At 44.9% G+C, this 18,827-nt stretch overlaps 1 protein-coding gene across 2 annotated transcripts in view; it reads right to left on the bottom strand.

Moving 5' to 3' along the window:
• LOC124038650 (thrombospondin-2-like) overlaps positions 1–18,827 on the bottom strand; it is a 45,287-nt gene that overhangs the window by 17,037 nt on the left and 9,423 nt on the right. For both annotated transcript variants that reach the window (XM_046354750.1, XM_046354751.1), the window contains exons 5-12: positions 12,924–13,132; positions 8,694–8,834; positions 8,348–8,441; positions 6,957–7,127; positions 5,767–5,943; positions 5,037–5,210; positions 2,951–3,078; positions 2,296–2,448 (exon numbers count right to left, since the gene is read on the bottom strand). In XM_046354750.1, the coding sequence (XP_046210706.1) occupies positions 2,296–2,448; positions 2,951–3,078; positions 5,037–5,210; positions 5,767–5,943; positions 6,957–7,127; positions 8,348–8,441; positions 8,694–8,834; positions 12,924–13,132 (1,247 nt within the window). The remainder of the gene's footprint in view (positions 1–2,295; positions 2,449–2,950; positions 3,079–5,036; positions 5,211–5,766; positions 5,944–6,956; positions 7,128–8,347; positions 8,442–8,693; positions 8,835–12,923; positions 13,133–18,827) is intronic.

The following is an 18,827-nucleotide window of genomic DNA, read 5'->3' as shown; positions in this document are numbered from 1 at the left end:
AGATGTTAGCCTCGGATGTTAGCCTCAGATGTTAGCCTCAGATGTTAGCCTCGGATGTTAGCCTCGGATGTTAGCCTCAGATGTTAGCCTCGGATGTTAGCCTCGGATGTTAGCCTCGGATGTTAGCCTCAGATGTTAGCCTCGGATGTTAGCCTCAGATGTTAGCCTCAGATGTTAGCCTCAGATGTTAGCCTCAGATGTTAGCCTCGGATGTTAGCCTCGGATGTTAGCCTCAGATGTTAGCCTCGGATGTTAGCCTCGGATGTTAGCCTCGGATGTTAGCCTCGGATGTTAGCCTCGGATGTTAGCCTCGGATGTTAGCCTCGGATTTACTAGGTATGTTATGCAACATTAGGGCAGAGCAGATCTGGGTTCAAATATTATTTGAGATCATTCAAATACTTTTGAGTGTTTGTTTTTGCCTGTCTGGAGTGCCAGAAGGGCAGGGTTTGTAGTTTTGTGACGATTCTATTGGTTCCATTGTGCCAGGTAAGCTCAATCAAGCTCTGATAGTATTTTAAATCAATTTCAAATATTATTTGAACCTGGTCTATTGGAAAGCAGAGCTATGTAGCGAAATGATTCAACTTCACAACAGGATTCACAGTTCTAAAGGAGAAACAATGTATGTATACCACAACAGACATGGTGCCAGTGTTAATGACCTAACAAAGCATCATTAAAACATCAGATATTTGTGGTTAGAGTGGAAACAGAGTGCTAACATATACACCATCAGATACACATACACATTACTTTGTAAAGTTCCACACACTTTATAGCTCTCATAGCAACTACCCACTCTACTAATACTGTAAACCAAGCCTCATACTACCTCTACTAATACTGTAAACCGAGCCTCACACCATCTCTACTAATACTGTAAACCAAGCCTCACACCACCTCTACTAATACTGTAAACCAAGCCTCATACTACCTCTACTAATACTGTAAACCAAGCCTCACACCATCTCTACTAATACTGTAAACCAAGCCTCACACCACCTCTACTAATACTGTAAACCAAGCCTCATACTACCTCTACTAATACTGTAAACCAAGCCTCACACCATCTCTACTAATACTGTAAACCAAGCCTCACACCATCTCTACTAATACTGTAAACCAAGCCTCACACCACCTCTACTAATACTGTAAACCAAGCCTCATACTACCTCTACTAATACTGTAAACCAAGCCTCACACCACCTCTACTAATACTGTAAACCAAGCCTCACACCATCTCTACTAATACTGTAAACCAAGCCTCACACCACCTCTACTAATACTGTAAACCAAGCCTCATACTACCTCTACTAATAATGTAAACCAAGACTCATACTACCTCTACTAATACTGTAAACCGAGCCTCATACCAGCTCTACTAATACTGTAAACCAAGCCTCATACCACCTCTACTAATACTGTAAACCAAGCCTCACACCATCTCTACTAATACTGTAAACCAAGCCTCACACCAGCTCTACTAATACTGTAAACCAAGCCTCATACTACCTCTACTAATAATGTAAACCAAGACTCATACTACCTCTACTAATAATGTAAACCAAGACTCATACTACCTCTACTAATACTGTAAACCGAGCCTCATACCAGCTCTACTAATACTGTAAACCAAGCCTCATACCACCTCTACTAATACTGTAAACCAAGCCTCACACCATCTCTACTAATACTGTAAACCAAGCCTCACACCAGCTCTACTAATACTGTAAACCAAGCCTCATACTACCTCTACTAATAATGTAAACCAAGCCTCATACTACCTCTACTAATACTGTAAACCAAGCCTCACACCACCTCTACTAATACTGTAAACCAAGCCTCACACCATCTCTACTAATACTGTAAACCAAGCCTCACACCACCTCTACTAATACTGTAAACCAAGCCTCATACTACCTCTACTAATAATGTAAACCAAGACTCATACTACCTCTACTAATACTGTAAACCGAGCCTCATACCAGCTCTACTAATACTGTAAACCAAGCCTCATACCACCTCTACTAATACTGTAAACCAAGCCTCACACCATCTCTACTAATACTGTAAACCAAGCCTCACACCAGCTCTACTAATACTGTAAACCAAGCCTCATACTACCTCTACTAATAATGTAAACCAAGACTCATACTACCTCTACTAATACTGTAAACCAAGCCTCATACCACCTCTACTAATACTGTAAACCAAGCCTCATAACACCTCTACTAATACGCTGCCTAAAGAATACACTAGGTCTAAAACCGATATAGAGTGGCACAGACGTACCTGTTTGTTCTTGCTGGCAGCCTCCACCCCCACACCGAAGGGCTGTGTTCCCTTGTAGCGGGGTGGGCAGGCCAGACAGTGGAACCCTGGGTCTGTGTTGACGCAACGCAATGCTCCACCAGCTTTAAAGCAGACATCTGACACAATGTCACACTGAGAAGGGGAAAAAACATATCAAATCAATGAATTAATCAGTTCATCAGTCAGAAAGCAGAGCCCATGATCTATCAGAGCCCATGTCACACTGAGGAGGAAGAGGGTCAGATCAATCAATCAATCAATCATATTGATCTATCAGAGCCCATGTCACACTGAGGAGGAAGAGGGTCAGATCAATCAATCAATCAATCATATTGATCTATCAGAGCCCATGTCACACTGAGGAGGAAGAGGGTCAGATCAATCAATCAATCAATCATATTGATCTATCAGAGCCCATGTCACACTGAGGAGGAAGAGGATCAGAAGTAGGGTCAGATTATAAAAGGGTAACAGGTCAAGACTATGAATGAGTTCAGGATGAACTAATGGTTAGAGTTAGGCATAGCCTGGTGACCTACATTATTTAGGGCTATGATTAGAGCTAAGGTTAAGGTTAGCGTTAACCATTAGTTAAAGTATCTAACTTGTGTAACCTCCTTTAACCCTAAATTACCTCGTTGACATCTTCACAGTGGGTGCCGTTGCCACGGAAACCAAGGGGGCAGGGTCCACACTCCCAGGATCCGTCAGAGCCGCTGTTACAGTGCACTCCCCCAAAGCATGGGTTAGACAGACAGCCGTCTGACAGGGAACAATAAAACATGGTTAGACAGACAGCCGTAAAACATGGTTAGACAGACAGCCGTCTGACAGGGATTAGCATGGGTTAGACAGACAGCCATCTGACAGGGAACAATAAAACATGGTTAGACAGACAGCCGTCTGACAGGGAACAATAAAACATGGTTAGACAGACAGCCGTCTGACAGGGAACAATAAAACATGGGTTAGACAGACAGCCGTCTGACAGGGAACAATAAAACATGGGTTAGACAGACAGCCGTCTGACAGGGAACAATAAAACATGGTTAGACAGACAGCCGTCTGACAGGGAACAATAAAACATGGGTTAGACAGACAGCCGTCTGACAGGGAACAATAAACCATGGTTAGACAGACAGCCGTCTGACAGGGAACAATAAATGTAAATGTAAATGTAGACAGACAGCCGTCTGACAGGGAACAATAAAACATGGTTAGACAGACAGTCGTCTGACAGAGATTAGCATGGGTTAGACATCCGAATGACAGGGATTAGCACGGGTTAGACAGCCATTTGACAGGGATTAGCATGGGTTAGACAGCCATCTGACAGGGATTAGCATGGGTTAGACAGCCCTCTGACAGGGATTAGCACGGGTTAGACAGCCGTCTGACAGGGATTAGCATGGGTTAGACAGCCATCTGACAGGGATTAGCACGGGTTAGACAGCCGTCTGACAGGGATTAGCATGGGTTAGACAGCCGTTTGACAGGGATTAGCATGGGTTAGACAGTCGTCTGACAGGAATTAGCATGGGTTAGACAGCCATCTGACAAGGATTAGCATGGGTTAGACAGCCGTCTGACAGGAATTAGCATGGGTTAGACAGCCATCTGACAAGGATTAGCATGGGTTAGACAGCCGTCTGACAGGAATTAGCATGGGTTAGACAGCCGTCTGACAGGGATTAGCATGGGTTAGACAGCCGTCTGACAGGGATTAGCATGGGTTAGACAGCCGTCTGACAGGGATTAGCATGGGTTAGACAGCCATCTGACAGGGATTAGCATGGGTTAGACAGCCGTCTGACAGGGATTAGCATGGGTTAGACAGTCGTCTGACAGGGATTAGCATGGGTTAGACAGATAGCCGTCTGACAGGGATTAGCATGGGTTAGACAGACAGCCGTCTGACAGGGATTAGCATGGGTTAGACAGCCGTCTGACAGGGATTAGCATGGTTGGCAGACAGCCATCTGACGGGGATTAGCATTGGGTAGACAGACAGCCATCTGACGGGGATTAGCATGGGTTAGACAGAGCCATTTGACAGGGAATGGCATTGTTAGCAGACGGCCATCTGACAGGTGTTAGCATGGTTGGCAGACAGCCATCTGACAGGGATTAGCATTGTTAGCAGGCAGCCGTTTGACAGGGATTAACATGGTTAGCACACAGCTGTCTGACAGGGGTTAGCATGGTTAGCAGATACATAAAAGAGCTATAACTAAAACAGCCATGTGAAAGAAACATGGGGACCGGTTATGATAGTGAAGAGAACCAATGCATGTCTAATGCAGCTACGTTTGGACATTTGTGTGTTGATATTTCGATATTGACATTTAGCTTCTCCAGGTTGCTCCCTTCAGGTTACTCCCTTCATGTCTCTCCAAGTTAGCAGGTTTCAGTGCTTTCAGAGCAATGTTAGCATTAGCTAATGTCTTCCTTCTCATAATAGGCCAAACACATCCTCCCAGACTTTGTTATCAGCCCAAATATGTAAATAAATGAGTCTGGAAGCCATTCTAAGAACACCTATCACAGGAATGTTGAAATGAGGTATAATAACTAAACAGGAATGTTAGAATGAACTGAAATAACTCAAAGTTACAGAGGGAAAGGGATGAGGGTGGAGGTGCGACACATACAGACACACACAAACACACACAGTCCACACACACACACACACGTACACACACACGTACACACTCACTTACCGATAGGGCAGTCCTTTTTGTTGCAGGCGTTACTGTCATTGGTCTCCCCGGGGCACTTCTTGCCTTTGTACTGGGGTTCGGGGCTGTTACAGACACGGGTCCGACCCTTAACTCCACCCCCACAGGTTGCCGAGCAGATCGCCCATGGCGACCACGGTCCCCAACCACCGTCAACTGCAGATGGACAACAAATAAACAGTTAGTGGGCCATCACTACTGTTTGTTAGGATCTCTTTTAGATCACGTTGGGGGCTTCAAGAGTCCATGGGGAGGTTTTACTACTTTACATTACTGCCTTATCAAGTCTCTTTGACCGTAAGAAAGTGAATTACAGTAGTAGTTGAAGGCCTACAGTCACAGACAAACCACTCTACACATCTCCTAGGGGTCATTAGATTCTCAGCCCTGTTGTGATCTGGAAGCTAGAACCGCAGTTGGGCACATGCCGAGTTGATTTGAGCTTGACGTTTTATAAAAGACAGACAGAATGTTTAGCATGTGAATGGTGCCCCATCCTATATGAGTGGAACGAGCTATAAAACGTTTCATTCTGCCTGTTTTTAAATACATGTTAGTGGTTATTAATCAGATCAAACTCCCGGGTTCAAAGTAATTCTTTCTAAAGCAAGAGGCAAGCTCAATCAGTGCACAGCTAAAATGTTGAACCCAGGTCTGGTATGGACAATGTGCCTGTCTGTCTGTGTTGTTCCACTTGGGCCACCATACTCACTGGGACAGGGCTTGGCCTCACAGCGCTGTGTCTCTCTCCCCTGGCCCTCACAGTCTTTGCCCCCCAGTTGTGGTGTGGGGGCATTGCAGTGACGTATCCTGGTGATCTGACCCTCGCCACACGTCACCGAACATGATGACCATGGAGACCACAGGCTCCACCTACCATCCTGACGAACTGAATACACACAGGTCAGTCAAGGCAGTGTATAGGAAAATACATACATGTAATATGGTGGTCCTTTTTAGTGCAGTAGAACATGTCGCTTGTAACGCCAGAATAGTGGGTTTGATCCCGGGGATCACCCATACATAAAAATGTACAGTATGCACGTAGGACTGCACGTGGCTTTGGATAAAAACTTCTGCTAAATGGCATATCTGATTTTTTCAGATTTAAAAGGTCTTTATTATCAATTTCTGGGTAATTTGGTTGCAGTATAATAAACCACTAATATGTAGATCACTATGGGTGACATTGTTTGGTGGGTACTAGTGAGTCCTTTAGGGCTAACAGGATGGACACACTCTCTACAGCCATAGACATGACCTATTTCCCACAGCAGACAGAGATAGACAGAGAGAGAGACAAACAGAGAGAGAGAGAGACAGAGACAGAGAGTGAGAGAAGTATTTTGAGTCAGAGTAGGATGAGGTCCCTGTCCAGCCATCTCCAGTCTAGCAGAGCAGTATGTCTATTCAGTCACTTTGTCCCCTGTTCCATCATTACACAGCTGCTTCTAACGACATCATCCTCTCACTTGATCCTTTCACAAATATATACAGACAGAAACACACACACACACACACACACACACACACACACACACACACACACACACACACACACACACACACACACACACACACACACACACACACACACACACACACACACACACACACACACACACACACACACACACACACACACACACACACACACAGAGAGAAACACATCACAAGGCTGTGTTGGCTAAAACTACTTTCTCAGTGGTAATGGTATGAGATGGGAGAGAGGTACCATCATGTTCACCCAAAGGTCCTTAGTTGGTCTAATTAAATCATATTAAATCAAACTTTATATAAAGTGTATTTAAAATCGCAACACCCTTTAGAGTAAAACAGTCTAACCAATAGAGTTCAAGGTAGGTTGACACAAAGGAGACTGTAGCCGAGATGTTGACTCACCTCGGCTGTCACATTTTCCCAGGCTGCATTTCCTGGTCTGGATGGATGGTCCAGAGCAGGGGTTACTGGTGGCATCACATGAGCGTCCTCTCTGTTGAGTACCTGTCCCACAGGTGACAGTACACTCTGTCCACTCTGACCAGGGGGACCAGCCGTCCTCACTGTCCTTGGCTGGAGGAAACTCAAGGGGTTATTAATGACAAATCATCATGTTCTGCCTCTGAAAAGTGAAAACCCTGCAATCTAGATGAATGTATATATTTTTTTACAACATAAGCTCTCATAAAAAATTACATTATTTCAACTAAATGTACCAAAACTTAAACAAAATAAACGCGCAGAGCTCCCTTTCTACGATGAAGTCAACTCATTGCATTATTGCATGTTCCCCCCCCCCCCCACACCATCTCGTCTACAGTTGCTCTGTGTCATTGTTGGAACTAGGAACACTTCAAAAGATGCAGAGAAACAAAGCTCTGGAGAGTAGTCTGTTCTGATGCTTATATTATATTATTATTATTATTATTATATTATGCTTAGGTTTTATATGACGTCATGGTTCACAGAGACCACTTCAGAGTATGGCAGCCTGTAGTGCTGCTGTTTTCATGTAGAACAGAGACCACTTCAGAGTATGGCAGGCTGTAGTGCTGCTGTTTTCATGTAGAACAGAGACCACTTCAGAGTATGGCAGCCTGTAGTGCTGCTGTTTTCATGTAGAACAGAGACCACTTCAGAGTATGGCAGCCTGTAGTGCTGCTGTTTTCATGTAGAACAGAGACCACTTCAGACTATGGCAGCCTGTAGTGCTGCTGTTTTCATGTAGAACAGAGACCACTTCAGACTATGGCAGCCTGTAGTGCTGCTGTTTTCATGTAGAACAGAGACCACTTCAGACTATGGCAGCCTGTAGTGCTGCTGTTTTCATGTAGAACAATAAAACGTGGTCGTCCCTTTACAGACCAACCAGCTGTACAACAATAACACGACTCTATTAGTCAAACTTAATATGCATGGAAATGTTGTTTCTCTGGTACTCAGATTTGGCATCGGAGGCCTTGGCTCTAGAAAGGACTTCAGCCAGATGTGAAATGAAGCGAAGTGTGTTTGCGAGAGAATACATGTTATAGTAATTTTTAATCTTCAGACAGATGTGAAATTAAGCGAGGTAAGCAATTGTTTATTGGTCAATGTGATGCCATTGTTTTTACAGGGCTCAGGAGTCTCGTTTACACTTCATTCCGTCTCCTAATTGCGATTACTCTCCTGTAAAGCTTATGGAAACAGTTATTAATGCCACATTCTGCTATTTTTCCTTCTGTTCAATGGTCATGGGTCAGGATTAGGCTGTTGCAAGGGTTTAATGATGTATAGAATGAGTGGCTACTTACGCAGACACACAGGGCAACACTCTCCGTCGATGAAGGAGGGGCCAACACAGTCCACAGGAGGACAGGTGATTTGGTGACACACAATCTTTGAGTCCTGTCATGTGCCAAAAAACATTTTTTCGGGGACATTAGTTGCTATAGGTGACCTATGTATAAATTAGTGTCTTGTAAGACCTCAGGATCTGGGCACTTGTCAAAGGTTTATGACTGATTCATTTGGGATCAATTAATCAACCAACCAACCAATTAACCAAACAAATCTATCAATCAATCAAAACAACATCCACCCTATGACATTCTGTGTCTGTCATGTCTCTCCATTTAAGGAGGTTTGTATGTCTCCTACCTGGCAGGTACACGTGGTGCAGCTGTCCACCACCCAGTCCTCCTTATCTTCAAACATCCGTCCATCCTGCCAGCACATGTGTTTCTCCTTGGAGTTCTTTATCTTTCCCAGAGTGTCCTTCATCACTGTGTTCTCCTCGGTCTGGAGAGAGGAGACAGACACACATACATAGTCAGACACAGACAGACAGACAGACACACACAGACATAGACAAACACAGGGACAGACCCACAGACATACAGACATAGACAGACACACAGACATACACACAGACCGACAGACAGACACACAGACATAGACAGACACACAGACCGATACACAGACACAGACAGACCCACAGACCCACAGACAGACAGACAGACAGACAGACAGACAGACAGACAGACAGACAGACAGACAGACAGACAGACAGACAGACAGACAGACAGACAGACACACAGACACACAGACACACAGACAGACAAACAGATATAGTCAGACACACACACACACAGACAGACAGACACACAGACACACAGGCAGAGACAGACACACAGACAGACACACAGATATAGACAGACACACAGACAGACACACAGACATAGACAGACACACAGACAGACACACAGACATGGACAGACACACAGACATGGACAGACACACATACAGACACACATACAGACACACACACACACACACACACACAGACATAGACAGACCAACAGACATAGACAGACACACAGACAGATACACACAGACACATCACTGGTTTTTACTCAGCCTGAGGAGAAGGATACAGACACAGACAGACACGCATAGTCTAGACTCTACAGCAGGGTTGGGTTGGTTTGAGTAAAAATGTTGACAATCAGAATATACAACACATTTTCAGTAAAACCCTTTGGACCTCATTGAAGACCAAATGCACCCCTGCTCTATAGTAAAAGCCTGTCTGAGGATACGACAGCCAGAAAGACATAGCCTAGAGTCAAAAAGCTTTCATAAAGCAATTAAAATGACAATAAAAGCACATAGGACACATAACTCCATCCATTTGAAAGGAAGATGTATGGAGCTAGCCTGTTTTCTTTGTCTGAGGAGACCTCAACAGACAGACAATAGAATAACTTCATACCTCCCTCCATCTGGGAGGGAGCTGTAGGGAGCTACAGTACATTTTGCTCCTGACAATCTTACTGCTTCAAGGAGGGCAACACGTGAGGTCACTTTATTAAGTTGTGTGTGTGTGTGATTATGTGTATGTGTGTGAGATTGTGTGCGAGATTGTGTGTGTGATACCACAGAGGGTAGTGTAGCCCCACTTCAGTGTTACGAGACACCACTTGGTCTGGAAGAGCCTTGGGGACCATAGCTGTTCACAGTGAGCAGTCACAAACACACACACACACACACACACACACACACACACACACACACACACACACACACACACACACACACACACACACACACACACACACACACACACACACACACACACACACACACACACACACACACACACACACACACACACACACACACACACACACACACACACACACACACACACAGAGAGGAAGGAGAATTAAACACAGCCAGATATCAGGCTTGAGAGGAGCCGCTTGCTGAAGCCAATCACATCCAAGGGAAGTTGGGAACACTTCCTATATCCACATGTTACGTGCCATAAAACCAACCTCATTGATTCACACTCTGACTCTGACCACACAGTTAGCTCCACTGCTTTAGTAGTTCTACCACGCCTTGCTTCATGACTTCAACAGGGTCTTCGGTTTGCTTTACCAGCTGCTCTCTAGAAAGTCTCTCATGTTACAGTTTTTGTCCGTCGTTTTGGTGCATTTCTTAGATCAAAAGTGCAATTCTCGATACTACTTGTACAACTTCCAAATCATCTAGTCACTAGTGCACATCATTAAAGCAATTTCTTATTCCTTTTGAACAAATTGCAATTGATAATGTACAAGTGTCAGCTTTTTTCCACATTATCAATTGCTCATGTCATGTTGATCAAAATATAGTAACTGGTTCTCTGTTGAATAGTCTTACCCCTCAAAACATCTAGGCATTAGTTCCTTGCATAAGCCATTACATGCAAAATTGTTGAACTATTTGTCATAAACTGTCAAGCATAGTTTTACACATTTATATTAGACCTTTTGTACAAAAACGTGAATTGATGAATCGTGCAGGTGAAATTGACCCTCACTCATGAAGGAATGTAAAGTGTTAGTTCAACCAACAATCAACCAGTTGTCTAAATTGCTCAAAGTTGCATCTCATGAAGAATCAATTGGCAAGCATATATAGACAGACCACAACACAGAGTTGCAATTTTCCAATAATGGATGGACCAGGAAACGAACAGGGTCAACAGCCAAGAGGAGGAAGAAGAGGAGCAAGGATGCATGGTGGAAGGCAAAACAGAGGAAGAGGCAGAAGAGGACATAGGGGCCACTATTGTAGACCATGTTGTCAATCATGGCCTTACAATGGCTGAGACGGGTCGAAGGGTGTAGCCGAATATTGGGAGATCAACCGTGTCCTCAATAGTTCAAACGTTCCGAAGAGAGAACAGGTATGTCCACCAATGTACAGTGCACTGTTACCGTATATAAGCAGTATACCGTATACTTCCTACAATGCTTCATATTACAGTAGTCCACTTGTATTTCACAGCATACAGAAATATACTCTATACAGATACATAGTGCACCTTACATGCACCCATCTGTATGTTTTACAGTAAAATGTGTGTTTGCATAGTTTTTGTCTATGTGAAAGTATGCGATGCATCACTGCATTTCCCCACATAGGACTGACTGCTAGATTACCTCAAACCGGTGGCAGAGGATGCCTTTTCACACCTCAGCAGGAGGAGGCTATTTGCACCATGGTCCGAGCAAACAATGCCATGAGACTCAGGGACATACAAAGGACCATTATAGAAGACAACGATGTCTTTGAAAACATCCATACGGTTAGCATCTCATATATGCCATAGTGCAACCTTGTGCATTTTCAATACAGTAACTGTCATCCAAACTGTAGCCTAAGTTTACATCAGGTAATACTGTCAAAGTACACAGTTACATTGACAACATGCCTAAACATTTTGACGACCTTGTTCGTGAACAATGACTCAATGACTTATCATTCTGATGACACTGACATGATCATTGGCATGAATATTTACTTTTGAGAGATGTACTAAGGATTTTTAGTGACTGACTAGCTTTAGAATCATATCCATTGTATATTGCAGTTTGTACAAATTGTTCTGAGAAATGCACTTGTTATTTTGCACATGTTAGGGATGATGTGAAAAATGCACCAAAGCGACTGAGAAAAACTGTAATCCCCAAAGAAGACTTCAAACTATTTATACCGACTCCCAAATGTTCCCTAATCTTCTTGGTTACACCTAACAACAGTCTATCATTTATCATTCCATAAACATTATTTTAAAGAATCAAGGTAACTGGTAACATTAGTTCATGGAGTGTACTAATTTTTTCACAAACATAGTTCCATAGAAAGCTGGTTGTAGACAAGACAAACTGATAATAGACAAGACAAACTGATAGTAGACAAGACAAACTGATAGTAGACAAGACAAACTGATAATAGACAAGACAAACTGATAATAGACAAGACAAACTGATAGTAGACAAGACAAACTGATAGTAGACAAGACAAACTGATAGTAGAGAAGACAGACTGATAGTAGACAAGACAGACTGATAGTAGACAAGACAGACTGATAGTAGACAAGACAGACTGATAGTAGACAAGACAGACTGATAGTAGAGAAGACAGACTGATAGTAGACAAGACAGACTGATAGTAGACAAGACAGACTGATAGTAGACAAGACAGACTGATAGTAGACAAGACAGACTGATAGTAGACAAGACAGACTGATAGTAGACAAGACAGACTGATAGTAGACAAGACAGACTGATAGTAGACAAGACAAACTGATAGTAGACAAGACAGACTGATAGTAGACAAGACAGACTGATAGTAGACAAGACAGACTGATAGTTGACAAGACAAACTGATAGTAGACAAGACAAACTGATAGTAGACAAGACAAACTGATAGTAGACAAGACAGACTGATAGTAGACAAGACAGACTGATAGTAGACAAGACAGACTGATAGTTGACAATACAGAAAGTATGGAGCACCCCCCCCCCCAATGATCAGAGGACATCTGTTACATACCACTTTCTGTAGGCCGTCAATGAGGTTCCCCACTACAACCCGCAGTCCTTTGAGCTCCTGAAAGATGATGCTGAGTTCCTCACAGGATCGTTCACACATATCTGATCCTAGATTCTCTGTTTTCTGGCCAATGAAGTTAGTGGTGATGTCGGTGGAGGAACTCACATCCACCATGTCTGTGCTCTCACTCACCACCGTGTTGGCCTCGTCTGACAGGAGGACGGAGGGGAGGGGGATGGACAGAGAGAGAGGGAGAATGGATGATCATTACATGTGATGAACCCTGCTGATGCAAGAGCACAATGAAGAGGAAAGCACAAAGAACTTCATCAAATAATTCAATTATTTTCAGTCTTTGCTATCTGTTAAGATCGTCTTAATGAGTCCTTAAAGCAGATGTCATTGAGTAGAAACAGCATGGAGATTGAGGGATTGCATATGTTTCACTTTAGGAAATGAAGTCTTCCATCTATGTGAACTATATCATCATAGAGCACACAGAATCTGAGGAGTAGAAGAGAACTCCTAACAGAGCTGTCTGCTCACAACGTGATGCCTCTTAAATCATCAGGACCCAGGAGATTATGGAGGGCACTCAGTAGAGTCCTCAATGTGAAGCACATTGTTCAGTTTCATCATCCACTTCCTTTTTATTTTTAACATGGGGCCTCGACCTGTCTAACAAAGGAGTATGTCCCAACTGGCACAGAATCCCCTTTGGAGATTCGGTACCAGGGCCCGTAGGGTGCACAAATTAGGGAATAGGATGCCTTATTGGACGCGCGTCCAGAGTTCTCCATCTTCTGTTTATGTGATCTCTGTTCACGGACGGAGTGCTGATCTACAGCAGGAAGACTGTTCATGTCCAACACACTGACACTGATCCTGGTCATCATGTCCAACACACTGACACTGATCCTGGTCATCATGTCCAACACACTGACACTGAGCCTGGTCATTATGTCCAACACACTGACACTGAGCCTGGTCATCATGTCCAACACACTGACACTGAGCCTGGTCATCATGTCCAACACACTGACACTGAGCCTGGTCATCATGTCCAACACACTGACACAGAGCCTGGTCATGTCCAGCTCACTGACACTGAGCCTGGTCATCATGTCCAAAACACTGACATTGATCCTGGTCATCATGTCCAACACACTGACAATGATCCTGGTCATCATGTCCAACACACTGACACTGATCCTGGTCATCATGTCCAACACACTGACACTGATCCTGGTCATAATGTCCAAAACACTGACATTGATCCTGGTCATCATGTCCAACACACTGACAATGATCCTGGTCATGTCCAACACACTGACACTGATCCTGGTCATCATGTCCAACACACTGACAATGATCCTGGTCATCATGTCCAACACACTGACAATGATCCTGGTCATCATGTCCAACACACTGACACTGAGCCTGGTCATCATGTCCAACACACTGACACTGATCCTGGTCATCATGTCCAACACACTGACAATGATCCTGGTCATCATGTCCAACACACTGACAATGATCCTGGTCATCATGTCCAACACACTGACACTGAGCCTGGTCATCATGTCCAACACACTGACACAGAGCCTGGTCATGTCCAGCACACTGACTCAGATCATGTCCAACATACTGACACTGAGCCTGGCCATCATGTCCAACACACTGATACTTAACCTGGTCATATCCAACACACTACCAAATGATTCTGGTCATGTCCAGCACACTGACACTTCTGGTCATCATGTCCAACACACTGACACAGAGCCTGGTCATCATGTCCAACACACTGACACAGAGCCTGGTCATGTCCAACACACTGACACTGATCCTGGTCATCATGTCCAACTTACTGACACTGATCCTGGTCATCATGTCCAACACACTGACAATGATCCTGGTCATGTCCAACACACTGACACTGATCCAGGTCATCATGTCCAACACACTGACAATGATCCTGGTCATCAAGTCCAACACACTGATACTTAACCTGGTCATGTCCAACATACTGATACTGAGCCGGATCATCATGTCCAACACACTGACAATGATCCTGGTCATTATGTCCAACACACTGACACTGACCCTGGTCATTATGTCCAACACACTGACACTGAGCCTGGTCTTCATGTCCAACACACTGACAATGATCCAGGTCATCATGTCCAACACACTGACAATGATCCTGGTCATGTCCAACATACTGACACTGACTGATCCTGGTCATCATGTCCAACTCACTGACACTGATCCTGGTCAACATGTCCAATACAATGATACTTAACCTGGTCATGTCTAACATACTGCAACTGAGCCTGGTCACCATGTCCAACACAATGATACTTAACCTGGTCATGTCTAACATACTGAAACTGAGCCTGGTCACCATGTCCAACATACTGACACTGACCCTGGTCATCATGTCCAACACATTGACACAGCCTGGTCACCATGTCCAGCACACTGGCACTGAGCCTGGTCATCATGTCCAACACACTGACAATAAGCCTGGTCATCATGTCCATCACACTGGCACTGAGCCTGGTCATCATGTCCAACACACTGACAATAAGCCTGGTCATCATCTCCAACACACTGACACAGAGCCTGGTCATCATGTCCAACACACTGACACAGAGCCTGGTCATCATGTCCAGCACACTGACACTGAGCCTGGTCATCATGTCCAACACACTGACAATGAGCCTGGTCATGTCCAACACACTGACACAGAGCCTGGTCATCATGTCCAACACACTGACACAGAGCCTGGTCATCATGTCCAGCACACTGACACTGAGCCTGGTCATCATGTCCAACACACTGACAATGAGCCTGGTCATGTCCAACACACTGACACAGATCCTGGTCATCATGTCCAACACACTGACACTGAGCCTGGTCATCATGTCCAGCACACTGACACAGAGCCTGGTCATCATGTCCAACATACTGATACTGAGCCTGGTCATCATGTCCAACATACTGATACTGAGCCTGGTCATCATGTCCAACATACTGACACTGATCCTGGTCATCATGTCCAACGCACTGACACTGAGGATGGTTATCATGTACAACACACTGAAACTGAGCCTGGTTATCATGTCGAACACACGGACACTGATCCTGGTCATGTCCAACACACTGAAACTGAGCCTGGTCATGTCCAGCACACTGACACTGATCCTGGTCATGTCCAGCTCACTGACACTGAGACTGGTCATCATGTCCAACACATAGACACTGAGGATGTCTGTCATTTCCAACACACTGACACTGAGGATGTCCGTCATGTCCAACACACTGACATTGAGCCTGGTCATGTCCAATATACTGACACTGAGCCTGGCCTTCATGTCCAACACACTGATACTGATCCTGGTCATCATGTTCAACACACTGATACTGATCCTGGTCATCATGTTCAACACACTGACACCGATCCTGGTTTTCATGTCCAACACACTGACACTGAGCCTGGTCATGTCCAATATACTGACACTGAGCCTGGTCATGTCCAACACACTGATCCTGAGCCTGGTCATCATGTCCAACACACTGATCCTGGTTATCATGCCCAACATACTGATACTGATACTGGTCATCATGTCCAACACACTGATACTGATCCTGGTCATCATGTCCAACTCACTGACAATGATCCTGGTCATCATGTCCAACACACTAACACTGAACCTGGTCATTATGTCCAACACACTGACACTGAGGATGTCCGTCATTTCCAATACACTGACACGGAGCCTGGTCATGTCCAACACACTGACACAGAGCCTGGTCATCATGTCCAACACACAGACACTGAGCCTGGTCATCATGTCCAACACACAGACACTGAGCCTGGTCATCATGTCCAACACACAGACACTGAGTCTGGTCATCATGCACAACATACTTCTACTGATACTGATCATCATGTCCAACACACTGACACCGATCCTGGTTTTCATGTCCAACACACTGACAATGAGCCTGGTCATCATGTCCCGCACACTGACACTGATCCTGGTCATGTCCAACACACTGATACTGATCCTGGTCATGTCCAACATACTGACACTGATCCTGGTCATGTCCAATATACTGACACTGAGCCTGGTCATGTCCAACACACTGATCCTGAGCCTGGTCATCATGTCCAACACACTGATCCTGGTTATCATGCCCAACATACTGATACTGATACTGGTCATCATGTCCAACACACTGATACTGATCCTGGTCATCATGTCCAACTCACTGACAATGATCCTGGTCATCATGTCCAACACACTAACACTGAACCTGGTCATTATGTCCAACACACTGACACTGAGGATGTCCGTCATTTCCAATACACTGACACGGAGCCTGGTCATGTCCAACACACTGACACAGAGCCTGGTCATCATGTCCAACACACAGACACTGAGCCTGGTCATCATGTCCAACACACAGACACTGAGCCTGGTCAACATGTCCAACACACAGACACTGAGTCTGGTCATCATGCACAACATACTTATACTGATACTGATCATCATGTCCAACACACTGACACCGATCCTGGTTTTCATGTCCAACACACTGACAATGAGCCTGGTCATCATGTCCCGCACACTGACACTGATCCTGGTCATGTCCAACACACTGATACTGATCCTGGTCATGTCCAACATACTGACACTGATCCTGGTCATGTCCAACATACTGACACTGAGCCTGGTCATCAAGTCCAACACACTGACACTGAGCCTGGTCATCATGTCCAACACACTGACACTGAGCCTGGTCATCATGTCCAACACACTGACACTGAGCCTGGTCATCATGTCCAACACACTGACACTGAGTCTGGCCATGTCCAACATACTGACACTGAGCCTGGTCATCATGTCCAACATACTGACACTGAGCCTGGTCATGTCCAACATACTGACACTGATCCTGGTCATGTCCAACATACTGACACTGAGCCTGGTCATCATGTCCAACATACTGACACTGAGCCTGGTCATCATGTCCAACATACTGACACTGATCCTGGTCATGTCCAACATACTGACACTGATCCTGGTCATGTCCAACATACTGACACTGAGCCTGGTCATGTCCAACATACTGACACTGAGCCTGGTCATCATGTCCAACACACTGACACTGAGCCTGGTCATCATGTCCAACACACTGACACTGAGCCTGGTCATCATGTCCAACACACTGACACTGAGCCTGGTCATCATGTCCAACACACTGACACTGAGCCTGGTCATCATGTCCAACACACTGACACTGAGTCTGGCCATGTCCAACATACTGACACTGAGCCTGGTCATCATGTCCAACATACTGACACTGAGCCTGGTCATGTCCAACATACTGACACTGATCCTGGTCATGTCCAACATACTGACACTGAGCCTGGTCATCATGTCCAACATACTGACACTGAGCCTGGTCATCATGTCCAACATACTGACACTGATCCTGGTCATGTCCAACATACTGACACTGATCCTGGTCATGTCCAACATACTGACACTGAGCCTGGTCATGTCCAACATACTGACACTGAGCCTGGTCATCATGTCCAGCACACTGACACAGAGCCTGGTCATCATGTCCAACATACTGATACTGAGCCTGGTCATCATGTCCAACATACTGACACTGAGCCTGGTCATCATGTCCAACACACTGACACTGAGCCTGGTCATCATGTCCAACACACTGACACTGAGCCTGGTCATCATGTCCAACACACTGACACTGAGCATGGTCATCATGTCCAACACACTGACACTGAGCCTGGTCATCATGTCCAACACACTGACACTGAGCCTGGTCATCATGTCCAACACACTGACACTGAGCCTGGTCATCATG

This window comes from Oncorhynchus gorbuscha, linkage group LG06 (assembly GCF_021184085.1).
Source record: "Oncorhynchus gorbuscha isolate QuinsamMale2020 ecotype Even-year linkage group LG06, OgorEven_v1.0, whole genome shotgun sequence".
Lineage (NCBI taxonomy): Eukaryota > Metazoa > Chordata > Actinopteri > Salmoniformes > Salmonidae > Oncorhynchus > Oncorhynchus gorbuscha.
The sequence above is the reverse complement of the archived record's forward strand: the minus strand, read 5'-3'. Positions and strand labels throughout refer to the sequence as shown.